Below are 22,205 nucleotides of genomic sequence, written 5' to 3' on the forward strand. Positions count from 1 at the left end.
AGCATTCATGAAGTTCCATTTTGCAAAACTCGTAAAATATGAAAAACTCTTACATTTATAAAGCTGTATTAAATACAAAACTTCTCAGTGGGGTCCAGTGAACACACATCCAGATTTTTAACTATTCTTGACACAAGTCTAGAAAGCTGCAGAGAGAAGTCAGCCCTTATTAAAAGAAGTTGGACTCCACACTGCTCACTTGTGGTTTGGCAGTTCAAAAGGTAGGGCGCCCTTGGCTGACATCTAGGAAAGCGCAGAAAGAATTCTGCAGGCTTGTTCCCTGAATAATACATCCAAAGCCAGTGAACTGGCGCCACTTACTGTAAACACTCAAGTCCTCTGTGCCATTTTCATTCCATTGCTTTTTTGTTTTTCCCCTCCCTGCTTTTAAAATCCTCTCATTGCGTTTTATAAACTCATGTAAAACCTGGTTTGTTTTGCACCTCTCTGATGCAGAACCTACCTGGCACTGGGGAAGTGCTTAACGTTTTTGAGAAATCTGGGAGGACGTTTGGGAAGGGGATGCTGATTGTGCTTCCACTGTGGGGGCTAGAGAAGCCACTTGAAGAAGGTGACACTGAGGCAAAGGACCGGTCACCTTCAGAGGATCTCTTTTTCTCTGGAAGAGGCGGTTGACCATGCGGATTCCCTCCATGGTGCTGCTGCACCGCACTGTTCTGGCTGTTGTGTCCAGAGGCCACTGTAAGAAAGTTTTGTGTCAAAAAGCCATTGTCCTCAGCACTTGCCACTGATGAGCTCAGGGTTTTAGGAGAGATGCTAGTATTGGCTATGAAAGAAGCTTGTTTCTCCTCTCGCAAGGAGCTACTGCCCCTGTCGCCCCCACTGTAGCTCAGGTAGGCCCGGGCACTGCTGCTGACAGCAGGTTCTTGCCGTGGCTCTGCTGGTGAACTCTCCAGGCTGCTCAGGGTGACGACTTGCAGTCCTGGAGTTTGGAAATGAGACAAGAGAGACATATCTTGCACGGCGTTTGAAAATTCAGAGGGCACAATGTAACCTCCTGGTGGTCTGCTGTTTCCCATGGAAAGCTGGAGCGACGGGGAAGCTTTAGGGCTGCTTTCAAGCCAAGGATGTTCTGTTGCAGAAGAGCTGTCAAAAAATGCCAAAAATTGAACACAAAAATAAAACAACAGCCAAATAATTCCCTTAAAATGTCTCTGTACGACCCATAGTGCAGCAATCAGTGAAAGTAATGAGTTGTCTCACCCACGACGATACCTGAGGTTGCTCTTTGGCAACTTCCCGGACCTGGCAACGCAGCTGGATCCAGGTATTCCAGCCCCACCCCAATCACTCATTTCTTCAGGGTAGGTCAATACTTTCTGCCCCATCTGTCCCTGCACCTAGCCATGCTGATGGGACAGTTTCTGAGTTTGCACTGTAAACCAGGCCTCCAAATTAATCACAGTCAAAAATACTCCTCCCTCTCGCTGTTTCAGAGGGTTACTTTTAATATGAATCAATTCAGTGAGGCTGTTCACAGCACTGCTTCACATACAGTGGTCCTGGAGGTCTCTAACATGGTGAGCTGAGGTGCTTCCTGGAAAAGAGCAGTAGGAGGCAAGAATTTAAGCCAAAGCTGTCATCGAAGGCAGGTGTTTACGGAAGAAAACTGACACTGCCACATCAGTTCTTACATGCAGGGTCTCTTAGGTTCTTTTTTTTTAAAAAAAAAAAAAAGAGAAGAAAAAATAAAGGGGCTAAGGAAGTAGTTGTGCACCATCACACAGTAAATGAGTAACTATGATAAGAACAGTTCACAAGACCCAACTCCTAGACCAGGTCCCCTTTAATAAAATTTATATTAAAAAAGGAAGTGAGGCAGGTCCAGTGGTTAATTTCTTTGATGATGGAATCGTTTTGATTGATAGAATTAAATATTTCAAGAGCATACATTAGATTTTTCTACTCACTAGCAATTCCACCTGCTTAAGTGAAGAATAACAAACATCCCTCTGAAGGAGACAAACTAAGCTTCTGATGAAACCATCTGGTAAAAGTTTTAATTGCCTCCTTGCTTCTAAAAGTGAAATGCTCTTAGACTGTAGCTGGAAAACATTACCAGCAATATCACAGAGAAAACAAACCCATTGTGAGGTGCAAAGGGAAAAGAGCTGATGTAAAATTCATAAAAAAAAGAAAGGATTTTTAATTAAAGGGGAACTGTGGAAACGGATACCAACAGATTTGAACAGAACAAAGTAGAAAGGCCATAAAGAAGTGGAAGGGAAGCAAACAGAAGATGACATCATTGCAAGAAAAAAAAAAAAAAAAACAAAACACAGCTGTAGCTATCTGCTAGATGAAATGAAAAATGACAGAAAAAATATTTAGAAAGGGAACAAAATTTTCTAGATAAAGTCTGAAGTAGAAATGTAAACTTGATAATGACTGCATTGCCTGATAAGCTTTTAATTCACATACACTTATAATGAAACACTACATTGCCTCCTCCTCAGAAAATACTAAAATACTTTGTTCAGTCTTGCAATTCACATTCATAATCACAAAGAGAAACATTCTTTCACGTCCAAGTACTGACTGAAAATGAAATCAATTAGATGGGGCGATAAATGAAAGATAAATAGGTATCAACATACTTGAAGTCCCCACTGAGAATCTGACACATCAATCAACAGCATTCGAAATACTTACTGTGAAAAAGAAACAAATTATCCAAGAACCAGAGTAGGATAATTAGCCACAAAAGAATGTTGTTGCAGAGTGACAGAGAAGTAAACCTAACCAGCTGTAACGTAACACCTCATATATTAAGTAAATATAGGGCACAGCTCATGACTGACCATTCATTGTCATGGTCTTCTGAACCTCCTAACTGTAACCTGGGTCTCCCCGTTTGCAGTTTGCTGCTATTTCTCATCTTATGCTGTAAGCTCCTTGGGACAAGGACTTGTTTGTAAACTTATACTATTCCAGCTCTGGTCCAGAGCCCTACATGTTTACTACAATATAAATATGAAATAAAAAAATCTCTCAGCCTGCTAAGCAGATGAAAGGGAGTCAGATATTCACTACCAAAACTAAATCCTTTGACATTTTATTGACTAGAAATGCATGTACTGCAGTGGAAAGAGTGCTACCTCTCTCTCATATACAACTTATTCCAATGTGAAATTTCATTAAATGCTTTTCAGTAAAGCATTAGAGAAGCTGGTTAAGCACACAGGGAAATATGTATGAGCTTGTGCTAACACATAATAAAGTAACTGAGCTATAATTCCTATTTGGTTTTGTTTTCCTCTTATCTTCAAAGCTAATTGTGTCCCTGATGTACAAATAACATCTGTGTGTGTGGTAAATTCCACATGTGGACAATACCATCATTAAATGTCACAATCAAACTCAAAGTCCTCGGACAAATGCCCTGCAATGAGGATGCAAGCGTAACATCTTGGCTGGAAACTACAGTTATGAGAACTAAGCAATAAGGTAGGAGAATCTTTTCCTACCTTTCTCCCTCTGGGATAGGACTGTTACTTGAAACAGTACACGAAGATGCAAAACAGCGCTGAAAGGAGGGATCTGTCTGCATGTTGGCCCTCAGCAAAGCAGGGTTAGTGCCCACAGTGCCGTCAGACATCACCATAGAGTGGTTAATGGCTTCTGTGTAACTTTGAGATTCTGCACCAAAGGAAACAAAGTAAAAGGTAAGTTAAAAAACAACTCACATTTTTATAGACCTTGTATTGAAAGGAGTTTTTACAAAACAATCTGTTTTTTCTCTTAATAGGACTACGAAGAAGAGTTTTTGTTTTTTTGAGCAGTAACATTTTATTTCTTAACATTACATGGACTGTTGAAAACATCCAGCAGAACAAACAGCAGAGGGAATAAAGATTACAGAATTGCATCACTCAAACTGTTTGATCGGTTCTCCAGGGTACATTCCCTAGCACTAAAGATGAGAACAGACCCACCTGTTCCATATTGGTTTGCATTCCACGGATATGTCAGATATGTCTAGTCAAGTGTCCTATGTGACTATACACACCATCAGTGTGCATTTAAACACCAAAGTGATAGAAAACTGGAGTATTTATTCAGCCTGCCCATCCAGACCACTGCCGAATGGGAGAGGGGACCTGGTGAAATATGACACAGAAAATGCTAAGGTACTCAAAACCTTCTTCACCTCAGTCTTTACCAGTAAAAATAGCCTTTGGGAATCTCAAGCCCCTGAGACCACACAAAAAACCTGGGTCAAGGAGGACTTACTCTTGGCGGAGGAGGACCAAGCAAAAGAGCACTTAAACAAACTGGACATATGTAAGTCCATTGGAGCCTGACAGGTTGAACCCACAAGAGCTGTCAGAGCTGGCTGATACCACTGCAAGGCCTCTCTCTCTATTCTGGAAAAGGTTGGGTCAATTGGGAGGTATTGAAGGCTGCAAGGGAGCAAGCACTACTCCTATCTTCAAGGAGGACATAAAGGATGATATGGGGAACTGCAGGCTTGGCTAGCCTAACCTCAGTCTCTGGGAAGGTGATGGAGCAACTAACCCTGGGAACCATGCCCAAACACACAGAGGAAAAGAAGATGACTGGGAGTTGTCAGCATGGATTTACAAAGGTTATCCACCCTGACAGCTTTCTTCAGTGAACTGACTAGCTTAGTGGCTAAGGGAAGAGCAGTAAATGCTGCTTATCTTCACTTTAGTAAGGCCTTTATCACAGTCTTCCATAACATCCTCATAAACAAGCTGACAAAGCAGGGTTTAAATAAGTGGACAGTGAAATAGGCTGAAAACTGGCTGAAGGACTGGGCCCAGAGGCTTATCATCAGCTGCACCAAGTCCACTGGGAGGCAAGTCACTATCATTATACCCCACGGGCTGATACTGGGGCCAATACTGTTCAATGTTTTCATCAACAACTTGGATGATGAGATAAAGTTTCATCAGCCAGTTTGCAGACAAGAGAAAACTGTGAGGAGTGATTGATAAACCAGATGGTTGGTGCTGCCATTTAGAAGTGGGAGAAACAGGCCAAGAGGAATCACAAGAAGTTCAACAAGAGGGAATGCAAATTCCTTCACCTGAGAAGGAATAATCCCAGGCATCGGTACATGCTGGGGGCTGACTGGCTGGAAGACAGCTCCGCAGAGAAGGACCTGGGGGTCCTGGTGAACAGAAAGCTGACCATGAGCCAGCAATACAACCTCATGGCAAAGGTGGTCAAGAGTATCCTGGGCTGCATCAGAAGTGTTGCCAGCTGGTCAAAGGAGGTCATCCTTCCTCTCTGCTCAGCACTAGCGATACCACACCTGGAGCTCTCTGCCCATTGTGGGGCTCCCCAGTACAAGAGAGACATGGACTTTCTTGAGCAAGTCCAGTGCAAGGCCACAAAGATGCCTGAAGCACCACTGGGGCATCATTCATAGTAACAGGGGCTGAGAGAGCCGGTACTGTTCTGCCCGGAGAAGAGATGGGTTAGGGGTTTATTACCACTGTGTATAAAAACCTCACGGGAGGGAATGAAGATGAGGGAACCAGTCTTCTCTCACCCTTCTAATCACATGAGGAGAAAAGGACAGAACTGGGGTTGAAAGGCAGTTGAGCAGCATGGAGTTTAGTTACCAGTGCAGCTACAGATTTCAGGTATGAATTTGTTCACACTGTGCAGACAAAAAGCTAAAAGAACTGTAAACTTTTCTAATAGCTTGCAAATAGCTATAGGAGTAATTGGTTTCTAAATTGATTCAGGCCTGAACTACGTTCAACTTAATTATACTGGACATAAATACCATGGGATATAGTTAAAACAGATGTATTTGGATGAGGAAGAATGCGGATGCTATTGCCGAAGAGCTTTATACAGGAACAGTTTAATCCCCTTCTTTACAGGTACATTTTAATAACCAGTCAAGCTCTAATGAGGATTACATTTAATTTTGCTGGTACAGTCTAAAGCAATCAAACACCTCTTCACATAAGCCCAGGTTAAACAGCACTATGTTCTACCACAGAAAAGGCCACGCACTAAGATGCTGCAAATGCCTGAATAGCTTCATACACCTGCATAGTTCTACTGATCTCAACACCTACAGGACTGGAACCCAACAAGGCAGATTAAACAATCTTTAATTACTGTCTCTTGAGTAAATACACTTCAAAAGATTGAGGGCAGAAAAAATATACAAGAAAGTTACTGAACAATTCCAGTCCTTCCAAGAGTTAAGATCATATCAACGCATCTTTTCCATAAGAAAATCTAATGTAAAAAGGATGAAGGTTCTCACTATTTCTGTGAGCACCACTGAAATAAATCTTCTTTACCCTTCAATTCATGGCAGAGCCTGGCTCTGCTATTATTTGAATGAGGTGGGTGCAAGCTATTTAAAAGAAATGCCTGAGATAAGTAAATCTGCAAATCAGTGCCCTGACTGAAAACCATCTGAATTCCTCACATAGTACACATACTGTACAGAAACATCAGAAAACTGCAACACTGTCTTTTAACTATATCCATTACTTTAACTGTATCCACACCAGTCATAAAAGTGAACTTTAAGGAAATTCTGCAGAAATGTGTGTGGTATGGAAGAGTTAGAGAAATCTGAATCTGTATCTATCTAATAGATCAGATCTATTACAGTCATTCTCGCACTGCTTCAAACACAGTCAGAAAAAGCTGGCTGCATAAACCCACCATTTAGGCCACATTCCTACTGAAATCAGTGGTGCTTATTTATGCAAGTATTACAAAGATTGACTGTTTACACTAGTACTATAAAGACTGATGTTAAGCCTTGAGCAATAACTTTAATATGTAATAAAGTAATATTATTTTGTCTTAACTATTACCTGAGAAAAAGCCAATTAGTTGAAGGTGGGTTGGTCAAACTAATGTTGTACGCCTGAAGACTACTAGAGCCTCTCCAGAAGCACAACTTTCATTAGGCTGAATCTACCAAGAGCAGCATCTGTAAGACAAAATATCCGAAGCGCAACAAGACATCTCATCTCTGCACATAAACCTGCAGATGCTTCCCAATTATACTGCAGGTTGACACATCTCTGCTACTGTATGAGAGAGGTTAATGCACTCCCCTGCAGGCATGGGAATTACGACCACAAGCTTAATTCCATAGGCTTCTTTGGTTTTGTGCCTGCGTGTCTGTTCCCCCCGATACCAGACAATGTAGGGGAGTCAACGGACCCCAGTTACCAAGAACCTCAGGGCACGAAGGGGAGTGGCACTTCTTCTGAAACAGCTTAAAATCTTCTCCCACTCTTAACACAATCTCAGATATGTGCATAAGAGTTAATCTAAAGCATTTACACAGCAAAGGCCTCTCCTTCTCCCACCAATAACAGCACATGGTTGAAGAAATGGACCAAGACTTGGTTCTTCTCTGTTTCAGGCTTTGGACTGTTTAGAGCACCGAATGCTGTATGAGGGAAGGACCTCTGTCACGCTCACAGAGGCAGCATTTCTTTCCATACCCAATTTTCCCAGGTGTAAAACACTAAACTAAGAGTGAAAAGCCACTGGCAGACAGGCATCTAATCTGCAGAAAGAACACAAACTCCGCACAACTCTTCCCAGGCTAGAAATGAGTGTATCTGGAAGGCACTTCCCATGAAAGCAGCCTTGTTTATATTTCAATTAAAAACAAGCTTGCTGAATATTTCAGCTATGTCCTCTCTATTGTCTGATGCAGAGTCCACACTCCCCAGTCAGCTGTTAACCCTTTGTCTCATGGAACCGTTAACTGAGTGCAATCTCATAGCTTCTACAGGATTTCTGCACATGTGGGTCAAACTCTCCTGGCATGTTTGCTGCAAGGCATCAGTGCTTCTTGCTGCAGGCCCCTACTAAATCTATGCCACTATATCTCTGAGAACACTGACTGTGTAAAAGTGCAGCTCCCCTACTTAGAGAAGCGACATGACAAAACCAGGTAATTTGCGTTCATGGCTTTTCACACATGTGGGTCAGATCTGCATATCTACATTTACCATCACTGATCATCAGCTTTACAGGCAGAACCTGAAAGAGGAACTGGACCTTTTGCATCATACACCACTGAAAAGTGGCATTCAGTTAGCAAATGAATACTAATGAGCCCACACGTGAGGCAGAAAAATATCCAGCTCACTTCTACTGTCTCACTTGACAGCAAAGGGCAAATACTCGTTACAAGCTTCTTTCAGTTGTAAGCAGAAACTCCTGGATGTGCCCAGGACACAGTTATATAAAGGAAGATGTTATAGATTAACTTGGATTTTAATCCACTAAATCTGTTAAAACAATCAAGAAAAAGAAACTCTGAAAAAAAAAAAACCAAACAAAAAAACAACAACAACAACAACAAAACAACAACAACAAAAAAAAACAACAAAAAAAAAAAAAAAAAAAAAAAAAAAATCCCAGGGTGGCTTAACCCATACCATGGTCCAGATAAAAGATACATAAACATGTTTTTTCCCTCTTTCTTGTAGCAGCTAACGGGCAAAATCACCTCCAGCTTTGGAGACAATGGTTCAACAATAGCAGAGAAGTGAAAGGAAAAATCATTCCACTACCATATCTTGTATTTTAGCAGCCTCTCATACGTTCCCATTTTTGTAGCCCTTTTCATGAGAAGGTAATAGCCAACTTGCATTGCATGAGCTTGAAAACTCCAGTCAAGATCCTCAGTTACATCTTTTGGGGAAAGGGAGCTCTAAATCACCTTTCCACTCCCAAAACCCCGAGCTGACCACCCCCAAACTAGCTGAGGCCAGCCTAAAGGCTGAATGGACACAGGAGCACATATTGCTCTAAAGTAAACCAAAGTAACCAAGCCACGGACAGTCCTGAAGAGCAGCAGGATAAAAAGCTCCGTGAAATACTTTTAAATGTCTCAGTCTATTTCTTGATACATCCTTGCATGGCCTCAACAATGATGAAAAAATTCAGCCTAACAGAAGACCTGCAAGAAGCCACATCACATGTGGCTGTGAAACATTCCTCATATTAACATTCTCATTCAGAGGTCCCTCCGATTCCACCTCTCACTGTTCACATCAACTGCTGATGAGCCCATTCCTTTCAACAGATTTCCTGACAAACTCATCTACAAAGACAAAACTGAAGGCATCCAGGAATGTCAGGAAGAGCGTTTGGTATCTTCTCTACACAGCAGAACTATTTTTTTGGTTTTGGATGGCTGCATTCCACTAAGGACTTGGTATTTCTCATTCTCTCAGGACTCGCCTTGGACTTGGCCTACCAGTCAAGCATTCTCAACTTGTCCTACTAGACAAGCAATATTCTTCCTGTTGAAACATCTTTGAAAAACGAAAAACGAATGCTGGGGTACTTCCCAGCATTCACCAAAAACTCCACGGCACATTGCCGCTCAGCATCCAGCTGGCTCCAACTACCATCTGGAGTTTACATTACTGCCAGTGTAAACTCCACCACAGCGCTGAGCTGTTCATCTCTCCTTCCAATATCTAGGGAACTGTAAGAGTTTCTATGACAATAGTCTCTGCTGATAGAACTTTATTTAACCAAGGAGACCAAGGGTCAAAAGATGGCCACTTCCCTTTTCCAGTATTAAATTTTATTGCTCATTAAGCAAGTTACTCCGCCATTCACCTCAATGTCTTGCAGAAGATTTAGGCTCACTTCGGAGCTGAGATGTTTCACATACAAGGAAAGGTATAACAAGGATCAAAGAAAACCCTAACCTTTAGTATTAAACCTCAGAACAATCTATCGAGACAGAGTGGATGGCTCATGGCTTGAAGTGTATCAGTAAGACAAAAAGTATCAGATGAAGATCGTAAGCACATTTTACAAAAGAGATTTGTTTAGACATGTTTCTTTCCAAACCTTAAAATCTACAAAAGGAAAAAGGTGTAGAAAGATTTATCAGTAAAACAATCAACGAACACAAAAACACTGACAAGCAAAGTACAGAGCTAATGATAGTGAGTAGGCACAATTCTAAGACATTTTACCAGTATTTCAGCAAGGGAAATATTGATGGAAAGATCAGTTGGAAAATCACGGTTTTGGAGAAAAAACTGGAGCAAGGAAGAGAGCTTCAGTGGAAGAGAGGTACTGATGTGCAACAGCCAGCGACAGCTAATTGGACTGGATGAAGTGAAAAGGAGTGCACAATTCCAACTGCACAGTGTGAGTATGGAGTAGCAGAGGCTTATACTACTAGCTAAAGCCAGAAACCCTGGAAACAGTGAATTCATGACAAAAAGATTTGGCTCCCTGGAAAATGGGTCCCTCCAGCAGCTGACAAGAGTGCTAACAACAGAACTGGCACCGGTGAAGCTGAGGAGCTCCTTAGCAACCACTGCAGAGATCGTGGGGAAGGCCAGAATGAAAAACCCTGCAAACCAGCAAGACGGCCCACTTGAACCAGTTTACAAATGAACACCTTCCCAAGTCCACTAGCACCGTAAGGTTCTTCTGGGGTAGCCATATCCCCTTTCACTCTCTCTTCTGCTTTTCCAAATGCTAAGGTGCGAAAATTAGTAAAAGACTGAGATAATGCTGAAACTCTCTTTTGCTTTCAGTCTGCAAACTACTGACTGTACTGAAACTTTGACCTTTTGTATTTGCTATATTCTTCTTTCAATTTCACAAAAATACAGTGAACTAAATTATTTTCTTCCAAGAAGGACATCAAGTTTGGTCCCGCTGTTCCTTCCTTTCCATAGAATATGTGGAAATCAATAAAAGATGCTTAAGATCTTGCCGTTTGTAATTTCAGCTGCCAGGGAAGGGAGTAACTTTATTAACACTTTTGCATAGTATACTTTATCCTTCCCAGCACAAGTTGTTCCACCTCTCATTCAGGTCTAAATTGTCCCAAGCTGTTGCTGATAGCCAGCTTCCACCATCATTCCTTAAGTGTTTCAAGCAAAGATCTAGGAGAACAACAGCTAATTTACTGTATTACAGTTTCTTTTAGTTGAGAAGAGTTAAAACACAAGTAAGCTAACCTAAGCCCTACACACTGAAAGCAAACCCTCCCTAACAACCCCAGAGAGCAATAAAACACCTCCCTGTTCATTGTCCTCAAAAAAAAAGTTAACTGCTCTATGCTCTTCACATTTCTGATAGGATATATTTGGAGGGTTTCTATGTTAGAAAACAGGTACCAGTTAAGAAACTTTCCAAATAACAACTTGCAGACTGAGATAACGACTGTCATCGTTAGCTCGCTTTTCATTCTGGCAATCTCTCACCAAAACCTGCAGCAACCAAATGCTGAATCAGCACCTTGTCCTTTGGCCCACCATAGCCACCAAGCTGTGTAAAGTCTCCACTGCCAGGGAGCTCTATGGAACCATGAAAATCTGCAACATTTGCCACAAGTATATTTTATAAGTAAATGGGATTCTATGCTATAAAATTAGCCAGCTATTTTACTGACTTTGACTATAGTAACAGAACCCCTGCTTTTCAAAACTCTTATTTAGAAAGAATAAACCTAAAATACTAACACAGTTTGTATCTTCTAATGCTTTTTGCTTCACCTCGAGACAGCAAAAACAAAGGCGCAACAACTGGAGTATAAAGACCCTGTTTTGCGCAGATTAACTCCCCCCTCCCACAACCGAGTATTATCAATTCACAAGAAATATAGGAATCTACCTTTTTAATCTTAAGAAAATCTGAGAAGTTATTATAAGGGTTAATGTCTATACCAATGATTCTGCTTCACTGAACCACACTGATAACTAGAAAAGGGATAGTATTAAGCCCATCTGCAATGACAGTAACAGGTACTGGGACCTTGGTGAACTTGAGGACTGGACCAACAGGTATCAACATGAAATAAAAAAAATCTGTACCTGGGGCAGAACAGGGCCTTGTAACAATACAGGCTGGGATCCAGTTGGTAATTAGCAGCCCTGCTGAAAAGGATCAAGAGTTGCAGAGGGTATCAGGCTGAAAGAGAGTCTTTACTTCATCCTCACCCCAAATACGGCATACTGAGCTATAGCAGGAGGAGCACGGCCAACAGAGCAAGGGAAGCTGGTTATTACCCCTCTGTATTTGATTCTGGGAAAGCTTCACCTGTAATACTAAACTCAGGCCACCAGTTCATGACCATGAGAAACTAGAAGGGATCCAGTGGAAGGCTACGAAGATGACCAGGGGCCTTGCTCACACAATCCATGATGACAGGATGATGGAGATGAGATTGCTCCGTCTGGAGAAGAAAAACAACTAGGTGGGGAATCTAAAAGCAGCCTAAAACTATCAGAAGACACAACAGAGCCAAATTTTTCTCAGTAGTGGCCAACACAAAGCTCCTGGGAAATTCTCACTAGAAATCAAAAAGAGCTTTGTCACTATGGGCAGCACAACACTAGAAGAGGTTAACCAGGGTTATGGTGGAATCTCCATCAGGAGGGGTTTTCCTGCCTCAAAGTAGGCTCCAGTACTTGTGATGGTCCTCTTCTGAGTCACAGCAAGGACTACACACCCCCAGAGGGGCTTGCCAAACATCATTTCTATCTTTCTATGGGAACATCAGTTTCCTCATGCAGAGTCTAACACAGCCATTTCCAAACTTCTTTAGCTGCATGCCCCATCAATAAATTTTTGCACACACACACACACACACACACACACACACACACACACACACACACACAATAAGTGTATTTGTTTAATTGCAAATTGTATACACTCACTACTGAAGTTCTAATATTTTCTTCCCACACCCCAATGGACTGTCCTGTGCATCATCTGGGGTGCACACACCCCAATTTGCAGAACACTGGTCTAACGCACTGACAGAAAAAAAGGGCATAATGTTAAGGGATAAAAAGAGGGGGGTTTAGTTCTGGCAGTCTTGTGCTTGTTTGTTTTGTTTTGTTTTGTTTCTTTTTAATGGATGGAACAGGGTGGGTTTCTCTGTTGGCCTGGAATCTGCTGGTTTTTATGCACATCGATAAACACTTCTTCACAATTGCCTATGTTCTTTCAGAAGAACATGTCATGACCCAAAATCACGTACCATCAAGCAGGCACCTGCAGTTCCCCCAATTTTCAAAGACCCACCAACAGCAAACAGGTATAATGTAACAGGCTTTTTCATGCTTGGAGATCATGCTAATGCCCGTTGGAGTGGATTAGCTCTCTTTGCAAGTAATCAGATCAGCTGGGCTGAACCTGGAGAAGCTATGAAGGCGGTGGCTCTAACATCCACATACTGACCTCTCTGCACTGGAAGGGTCCGTCTCAGTTGCTTCGTTAAACAGTAATGAGAAGGATCTCAGTGGACTAGGCATTGCGTGTTTAGCTTTTATGGAAAACACAACAATGTCGTGGAAAATAAACCAGCAAATCCGGCAAGGCAGTAAAGTATTTCTCACAGACATTTATTTGGTAGAAGAAATAACACATTCAACAGTTAGAACCCAAACAGATAGCAATTAAAGATAAGCTATGCTGCAGTACGGAAGGCTTCTAACTTTATGCAGTTTCTTACTGTGTGCATTTACAAAGCATTCACCGTGTTTTGGGAACCTTTCAGATCTATTTAGAATAAAAAAAAAAAAAATCCATTCTGGTCTTATGCCTAAAGAAGGCTGTAAATCATCCATGTTGCCCCTTGAGGAAACACCCGTGGCACCGCAGCCCTCCCCAGCAAGTACTGGGTGAGCAAGGCTGGCACTTGGCCACCTCCACAGGAGCTTTGGGCCTGCTAGCAAGACGCATGACAAGAGTGGGTGCACATTGGGACATTCCTGTGTTCCTGCAACTTCTAGCTCCCATAACAGCCCACAGAGGCTCCAGCCACTAACAAACAAATGCAGCCTCTGAAGCTGTGCCAGGGGTCAGTCTATTTCCAAGCAACTTTAGCATCAGGGAATTAATTGCACTTACCCTCTGCACCCATCTGCAGAGGGGTAAGTATCAAAAGGATGATTCACCAGACCCCACTTTCCCCCACCTACAGTCCCTGCTCTGAAGATCTTACTGTCTGTCTTCTCTCCCACTGAGGAAAGAGCCATTCCATTGACAGACTCTTACACCATTTTACAGATGCTCGGTATGATGCATTCATTCAAAAATATCAAAATACAAGTAACTCGTATTTGCTGAATAGAATTTGCAGTGCAGCATCTTCAAAGCAGTGAAATTCTTATCACACCTTTCTGAAGGACCTTCTTATATTAATTTGTTTTATTTTCCCAAAGAGTACAAGAAATAAAAAAAAAAAAAAAGAATTTCCTCAGGAACTAAAGCAATCAGTTATACATGTCTTCTCATGTATTTTAGATCTTGCAGATGCTCTACTATTGACTTTATGCATAGCTGTGCTGTCTTAGGAATGCAAATCAGCTGCAGAAGCATCTCCTCAAGTCATCCGGGTCACATGCAAACATAAAATGTGACATTTATTAAAACACTCTTTAGGAGACAGACACTGTTAGTCCATAATGCATGAACAAGAGCACTCCTCTTCTGCCTTTAAGTACAGCAGATCATTCAGTGATGAACAAAACCAAATCCAACAAAACAATCAGAATGTAATTATTAATATGCTCACACTAAGTTTTCACAGCAAATTAGTTAAGTGGCTTTAGAGACTGCAAATTCCATTCTTATCGTGGTTTATCTCATAATGGAATTTCAGATATTCACATTGCTGAATACGACAGTTTTCATCAAACTGTACAAATAGCAATAGTTTTAGAGGGGAAAAAACCCACTACAAATCAGAAACGTACAAACTGGTACCTTCAAAATTAGTAGTAATAGTTTTTTAGGCAGAATGCCCTGAAAGACCAAGCACCTTTCAACAAAGAGCTCCAAAGTTCATTATCTATTAAAATTGATTGAGATGTGGGAGATGCAGGTCCACGTTGCCTCTGCTGAACTGAAAAACGCAACTCGTCCACTGACAGATCCATTGCAAAGCCGATGCAAAGGGGGCAAGGGTGAAGGGGAGCAAACAGGAGCAAATACTGAGTGAAGGAAGAAAGCACTGAGCTTGGGGCTGACTTCCGGCATTCCTGGAAAGCAAGCATCAAGACTCACCCGTGTAATTTTCAATTTCATGGTATCATCCTATCTATTCTGCCTCAGGTGAAAAAGAGGGAAAGAGGGCATCCGAACTCCCCTTCTGCTGTCTTAGGGCAGCTCCCTGGTGCCAGTAGGCATCACAGAAGTCCAAGCATGCAGCTTTTGAAATCTGAGGAGTACTGACCTAGCAGGAGGAATGGAAGCAATAAAACTGACGTTTGGACCTTCTACCGTAAGTCTAACTTTGGTCCTCCTCTTCTAGTGTCAGAAAAATTCTGCCTAAATGTGACCCTCTTCAACCTGTTCACTCTTCTGGAGTTGCCTGCCTGTACCAAATGGCTGAGCCCAGCTCACTGCAGCCTGAATACCAAAAGCGAGGGCTGCTTTTTAATTTTGAAGAAGTATACCTAAACCATTTTCATTTTAGAATCAGAAAAGGAACTGATTTTTCAGAAGCTGTTTTTAATAACCTGGAATTGAAACAGATAAAAACAAACTCAGTTCAGTTTATCTTCAGTGTTGTTCAGTAGTTGTCGAGAAGTGAAGCTATTTGGTGTTTTCTTGGTCTGTCTCTTGTGACTTGTGATTCAGTAACTCTCCTGTTAGTGTTGCAGTCCTTACACAAACAACTGCTGCTAATGACTAAATAGAAAAATTGTTTGTGTTAAAATCATAAGAATCAGGTTCTTTGAAGTATTCTGGTACATCCTGTACATCATACCATGCAACAGTTGGCTGCTCTAAGGCTGTATTATATTTTGATAGAAAATTCAGCTCTGGAGTAAGTAAGCAAGAATATTTTACACTTACTGCCTGAATTAGAAGAATTACTCTGATAGTGCCAGTGGCACAATATACTGTTTTTCTCATTAAGCAAAAAAGCAAGAAAACTATGTGATATTCCTAAATCAGCAAAGACTTATGTTTACAAAGCCAGTTCATTTTTCATGCTTTTGAAAGGAAATTTAATGCTGCTGTAACATTACTAGGAACTCCTTGGGGGAGGAAAAAGTATCAGCGTGGACAAAGCTTTTGCACGTAGTCAGCAATTATACATGTTCCAGGCAGTCCCCGTTTCTTCTACGTTGAAAAAACCCCACCATCACACACACACAAAATCACTCGTCTTCCTCAGCAGAAAAATAACTTCACAAAGCTCATGAGCCCTGCCTCATGCCCTCGCTCACTCCAGCAACGATCACAGGACGGGAAAAAAAAAAAAAAAAAAAAAAAAAAAAAAAAAAAAAAAAGCTCCTGCTGCCCAAACCTCCAAAGCTTTTCGATTTCTCCGCAGACTCCAAATACTGCTACGTAACCGCACGAGGCGTCATTATTCCCCTTACTTATTTCCTTCAGTCTGCAGCCCGCACGGGAGCACACCTCATGCTCCGTGACGCCCACCCCGCGCCGCGGCCGCGACCCCGGCGCGCTGACGGGGCGCTGCCGAGGCGCCGTGTCGTTTGCCGCGTTTAATCCCCGCTGCTCGCGCTCCTTCACACTCCGCACACGCACACACACACGCACCCCGCAAGCCCCGTTTCGCCGCCCCGCGGTGCTGGGAAGGCGGCCGAGCGACAGACGAGCCCCCGCGGACGCGGGGGAAGGCTGAGGGAGCGCGGGGCGCCGGGCCTACCTGCGGCGGCCGTCAGGCCAGCGGGCCCCTCAGGGGGCGCGGGCCCCGCGGGGGGCCGGCTCGCCGCCGCCGCGCCCCGCCGGAAGCCATCTCCCACCGCTGCCAGCCCTAACACCATCCGCCCTCTCTAGAGCTGCGCCGCGAAGAAGGAGACCCGCTGCCGGGCCAGCCGCTCGGCCCCGGGCAGCCGCAGCTCCCTCCGCCCCCGACTCGCTGCCGGGCTCGCTCCGCCGCCCGCTCCCCGGCCAGGCCGCCCATTCGGCACATCCCGGCTCCGCTGACTCCACCTCGTTTGAATTTGACTCTTTTCTCTCTTCCCGCCCCCCCTCGCCCCGCCCCCCCCCCCCCCCCCCGGCCCGGCTCTCGCCGCCTCCCGCCCGAGCAGCGCCGCTCCCCGCGGATCTTCCGCTCAGCGCACCGGCGGCTGGAAGCTCAGGGCCCTTCTCGGACTCCCTGCACACAAGCCCTAGCCCTTCGCAGTGGTTTTGTTTAGTTGTTTGTTTGTTTGCTGTTTTTTTTTTTCTTTGCGTGTTTGTTTGTTTGGGTTTTTTGTTGTGTTTTTTTTTTTTCTTTTTTTTTTTTTTTTTTTTTTTTGGGGGGGGGGTGGGGATGGGTGGTTGGTTTGTTTGTTTTGGTTTTGGATTTGTTCTGGTTTTTTTAAGCAGATGCCCACTTCCCCCACAAGGTCGTTTTTACCTCACTGATCTGTTTCTTTCGAGAGACACGCAGGTCACAAACAGAAGCAACCGCTAAGCGCTTTTTAATGGGGACTAAAGCCCAGCTGGCTCTACAATGCCAAACTGGCTCAAACACTCTCTGATAAATTTAGCATCCAGAGCTCTGAATAAAATTTGACTCACTTCCCAACATTTCCTTCACAGACCACGTGCAACCCTAGTGTGGTGCATTCAACATCACCCCAGCATTGTTCAGAGCAGGTTTTATTTACAGGCCAGGAAGATGAGTGGAAACACTGCAGCACTGCAATGGGCAGCACATTTCCTCCTCAGATTATTCTTCAGTGGCCCAGAGCACCGGATTTTCTGAAAGGATGACTATAGGAAACTACTTGATATGGAAAGAAACAAATATTTAAAGCTTTCCTTTAAGGAATTACTCCATTGCTTTCAAACTTCTAACGGCAGCATATTTTGAAAGTGTGTACTAAACCCTTTTGATGGCTTCAGAATTTACAAATTGGCTTGATTATAGAGATGAATACTTGTAAACAGAATTTTGCTTTCTTCCACAGACCAAAAGGTAAACTAAATCAAACCATTCCTTTATAAAAATATGCACTCCTACTCCTCTGAAAAAATTTCATAATGGTCGCACGGAAGAGAACCAAACAGCAAGGATTAACTGTGATATACACCATACTATCAGGTAAAAAAAGAGGGACAATCCTTGCCCCAGTGGCAGAATAGGTTATTGATGCAGCAGTCGAGAACTGCCATCAGTTTATTTGATTAATTTATTATACAACTACACTTTGTCTTGTATGCTTCCTGGCAGAAACAAATGTAGTCGAACAGAGTCTGCAAATAAACAAAAATTATTAGAGAAAATGGCTCTCCATAGAAAGCAATCCTGGCTCTGAATAAAAAGCACTGTAAACCACAGGAAACCTTTGGAAGTCCAATTTCCTTCCAGATTTTCAAGCCTTGGAAGCTTTGCTTGTTCGGCTATTTACACTTGCTAAATTAGAAAAGAACAATGATAGTAACATTTAACCAAGAACATAACAGTGGTCTGAGATACCACATGCAGGCTGGGTTAAGTGAGAAAGTGTTTGTTTCCAAAGTAATGTATGAATGTAATGTAAGTAGAAAGCAGATAATTAAAATCATTAATATACTTGAATTTTGTCAATTTTATCAAATTCACCCTTCCTTAAGATTTTTTTTTTTCACAGATCTTTCTGACAGAATCAGACTTGGTTATGCTTAGGGGCTTGTTCATTAACAAAACCTCGTTCATTAACAAAACCTCTTGACGTGAACACTTTTCTTGACAAATAAAAGGTGCTTAACACAAAACCTCACCTTTTATTTAGCCTTCTGTCACAAGTTCAAAGTTTCAACCAGCTAAGAGAAGTTACAGAGAAGAAAAAAAAAATAAAATCTGAAACCCTAAAGCCAGGAGATATGAAGGGCAAGACTGAAATTTTATTGTGCACAAAAGCATAGTTAGGAAAGGGAAGGGGGTGCTAGATGTCTCTGGTGAGGAACTGATTTGGTTTAGGTGAGCTGCAGTCTGTGAGGTAATACCATCCCAAAAGGAGAAAGTCTGTTATTTAGCAAGGAGAATTGGTTTCACAGCTGTGCCAGGCTCAACACAGAGACAAGGGTCAGGTCCTCCATCCTCTGCCAGGTATTTACTCACACAGTAAGGCCTGTGTACAGTTCTCCTAAGTAAAGTGTATGAGATTCCCAGTTTCATCAGAACCATCATGCTGCAAGATCTATCCAACATAGCTTAACACGCAGGGCTTGAATTGTGACATGCACCTTTCTCCAACAGGAAACCTTGCAGGAAGGGGGCCAGGCTGCGGCCCTCAGATGCAAATTCAGCAAACTCCACAATTTGTGAAGGGATGGCATATGTTTCCCTGCTACTCCTATGATTGACAGAAATGTGGGAGTCAACCTCAAGTGATAGTGCATTTTAAATTTTGTCTACTAGTGTCTGAATATGAATGGCTTTGCAAAATAACATGCCTAACTCGGGTGCAGAAAAACACATACTAATTCAGTTTTTTCCTCTTCTGCAAGAGGGAATAAAGGTGAAGAGAACTAACACAGGGGAGAACAGCACCTGAAAAAACAGGGTGATATGGCCTTTAGACTCTGAAGTGGGACTGAATGTGTATTGCCTCTATGTTCTCAACACTGGCAGGTCTGTAATTCTGAAATTACAGAACAGCTTTGATTTGTGAATGCAGCAGACCAGACCTTCCCAGGCATCCAAACTCAGGATCGTTTTAAGACTTCAAATGTTTTGGAAAGGTATGCTCACAGCTGTACTTCTGTTTTTGGAGCTTTCTTCTTCAGCCTTCCCTCAAACTACATGGACTACTCTGGCACATCACAGTCACGGAGGGTCACGTCATATAGCAGGAGGCCTCACCCTGGAAAATTTGAAGAAGCTTATTTCATGTAATCATAGCAAGGGAATGAGTTGTTCCCATGTATTGCTGTCAATTTAAGCTTTTCCAGACAAAAGGACTAGTAACCTCTCAAAAATGCATGCTACCCACATGCCCTGCTAACTACCACTAACAGATACATGTAAAACCAATCCACATCTGCTAGAGTGCCTGCTTTTCTGATCCTGTCTTGCTGTTAAACTGCTGATAAATTTCTGCCAATGGTTTATCTATTGCATCTTCAGAACAAGCAAAAATTATTGGTGGACTTCTCAGCTCCAGATTCTTGGGTTTTTTTATATATGTGTAAGCTACTACTCATATATACTTCAGTGAATACATAGATAGTTATTGGTCAAATGACAGATTTATGTGGGGAAATGCATGACTTTTTCCCACTGAAAGGGAAAAACAGAAACCAAACTCTCTAAAACTTAGTGCTTCAGAAACCTGTCAAGTAATCAATTTTTTACTGGTTCTTAGAGAGAAAAAAACCCCAACAACAAACAAGCCCACCACTACCACTCATCAGTATATTATCAGGGTGCATTTCAAGTTTAACTGAAGAGGCACATCTGTTTGAGATCGTGATCAAAAGCTACAACACTGAAGGCTTGTATAAACACGTTTTTGCCTGTGTAATAATTTGATTATGTAAACAACATTTTTTTGACATTTACAACTTCGGAATTACTCTATTTTATTGCCTGAATTTTAGAAATTATGAGGTCTCACAGATACCAGTGAAGATAACAAAAAACCTGTGTTCAGCACCTTTGCAAATGCCATCACCTTTTCAGCTAGTTGGTGCATATTCCAAGTGCAGCCAGTTTTCTTGGATGGCAAATATACAAAACCCTCAAATAAATAAATAAATACCAAATAATGCTACCGCTTTCTCTGAAGAGAAAATGCCTTTGGACTACAGCTAGAGGAAGGATGTAAGCTGCACCCTGCACAATTAAACTTTCAGATGGATTGCTGCTGAATGGAATTCAAAGCCCCAGGGCACAAGCCTGGATTTGCCATGTAATAGATGGGAGATGTCAGCTTTGGAAGATTCATGCTTGTTTGGTCACCTAAGGCTAGGTAATAAACATTGCACAAGGGAGGTTTTATGCTCCTGTAGAAAGCTGACAGTTCCAGATGAAAGGAGTATTTTTATAAAAGTTTCACGCTTACAGACTTTAAAGTTAGCCCTTTATCCTCTATCCTATTCAGAGGACCTCTTCTAAATCTGGCCACAGATTTGAATTCAACTTTTCCTCCCGGGAGAAGCCTGCTCCACCATTATTCTAACTTGCGTTAAATAGTAACGTGCATGAACTAAGCCAGAAAAAGAAATCTGGCTCCAAAGCATCATCATTTTCAGACTTGCACAGGAAAGCCTGGATCAAGTCATGCTGATAATCATGCAGAAGAGGGAGACGACCTTGGATCTCTTCCATGACATACGAATACTCTAACTGCCTGTTAGATTTGCATGGAAAAAGCTCCTCATTCTTCTAAATGTGATTTAGAAAATTTCTAAGATTTAGGTTCAGCTGGTAGAAAATGGAGAAGACAAACACACTTGTAAACGCCTCTGGCTTTAACAGCACGACTGCACAGACCTGTCAAGACCTGAGTGCTCACATATAATGTCAGTGCACTGAAGTCAGGGTATTTACGCTGACGGCCCTCAGCACGGGGCACTGGGGGCAGGAGGAGGATTCCTCAGACTGTAAAGCACCAGAGCTGCGGCTGCAGCTCCCTTGCTTTGGTATTCTCTTCTGGCGACCCATGGGCCTTTTCTGACCTGCTTTTCCTCTCAGAGTAACTCAACCTGGAGTTTCCAAAATGCATCCATTTCCTGAATGAAGTCTGAAAGCAGTTCTTTGACATGCAGATATTTACGAGTCTCTTAGTTCATACACTTGGTAAACTGACTCTGGTGCTTAGCAATGATCCAAATAGACTGGCTATATATAATATGCTCCTTGACAGAGGAAATATAAATTGGAAAGAAATTTCTGGAACTAATATTGTATACAGAGAACATATTTTGAACATAATCAACATTCTCCATTTTGTTTTCTAATATTTTCTTAAACTTTGTCTTCTTTTTCAAACACCCTTCATAATAAATTCACTGCCAAAATATTTGTAGCAACTGAACACAGGCAGTCACAGTTTTCAAACTGCTAGGCTGCCACTCAGACACAGAAATAAATGGTAAGCTAAAAGAAATAAAATTTAAGCACAGCAGAAACATTTTCATTAACATTACACCTCGCTGTTTTATATAGTGTTTGAGCTTGGTCTTGATCTTATAATTTCAAGAGATACAAATACAGTGAGGTCTCTCCTACTTACACGGGTCCCAGCTTTCATTAAAACACACAA

The 22,205-nt window shown here is 42.3% G+C and overlaps 1 protein-coding gene across 8 annotated transcripts in view; it reads right to left on the reverse strand.

Annotated features, from left to right (window-relative positions):
• Window positions 1-22,205, reverse strand: part of TNS3 (tensin 3) — a 222,796-nt gene that overhangs the window by 17,549 nt on the left and 183,042 nt on the right. For all 8 annotated transcript variants that reach the window (XM_032998809.2, XM_042806674.1, XM_042806673.1 and 5 more), the window contains 2 exons: window positions 3,489-3,660; window positions 464-1,107 (listed from right to left, as the gene is read on the reverse strand). In XM_032998809.2, coding sequence (XP_032854700.2) covers window positions 464-1,107; window positions 3,489-3,660 — 816 coding nt within the window. The remainder of the gene's footprint in view (window positions 1-463; window positions 1,108-3,488; window positions 3,661-22,205) is intronic.

Source organism: Tyto alba, unplaced genomic scaffold (assembly GCF_018691265.1).
Source record: "Tyto alba isolate M040663 unplaced genomic scaffold, T.alba_DEE_v4.0 Super-Scaffold_48, whole genome shotgun sequence".
Taxonomy (NCBI): domain Eukaryota; kingdom Metazoa; phylum Chordata; class Aves; order Strigiformes; family Tytonidae; genus Tyto; species Tyto alba.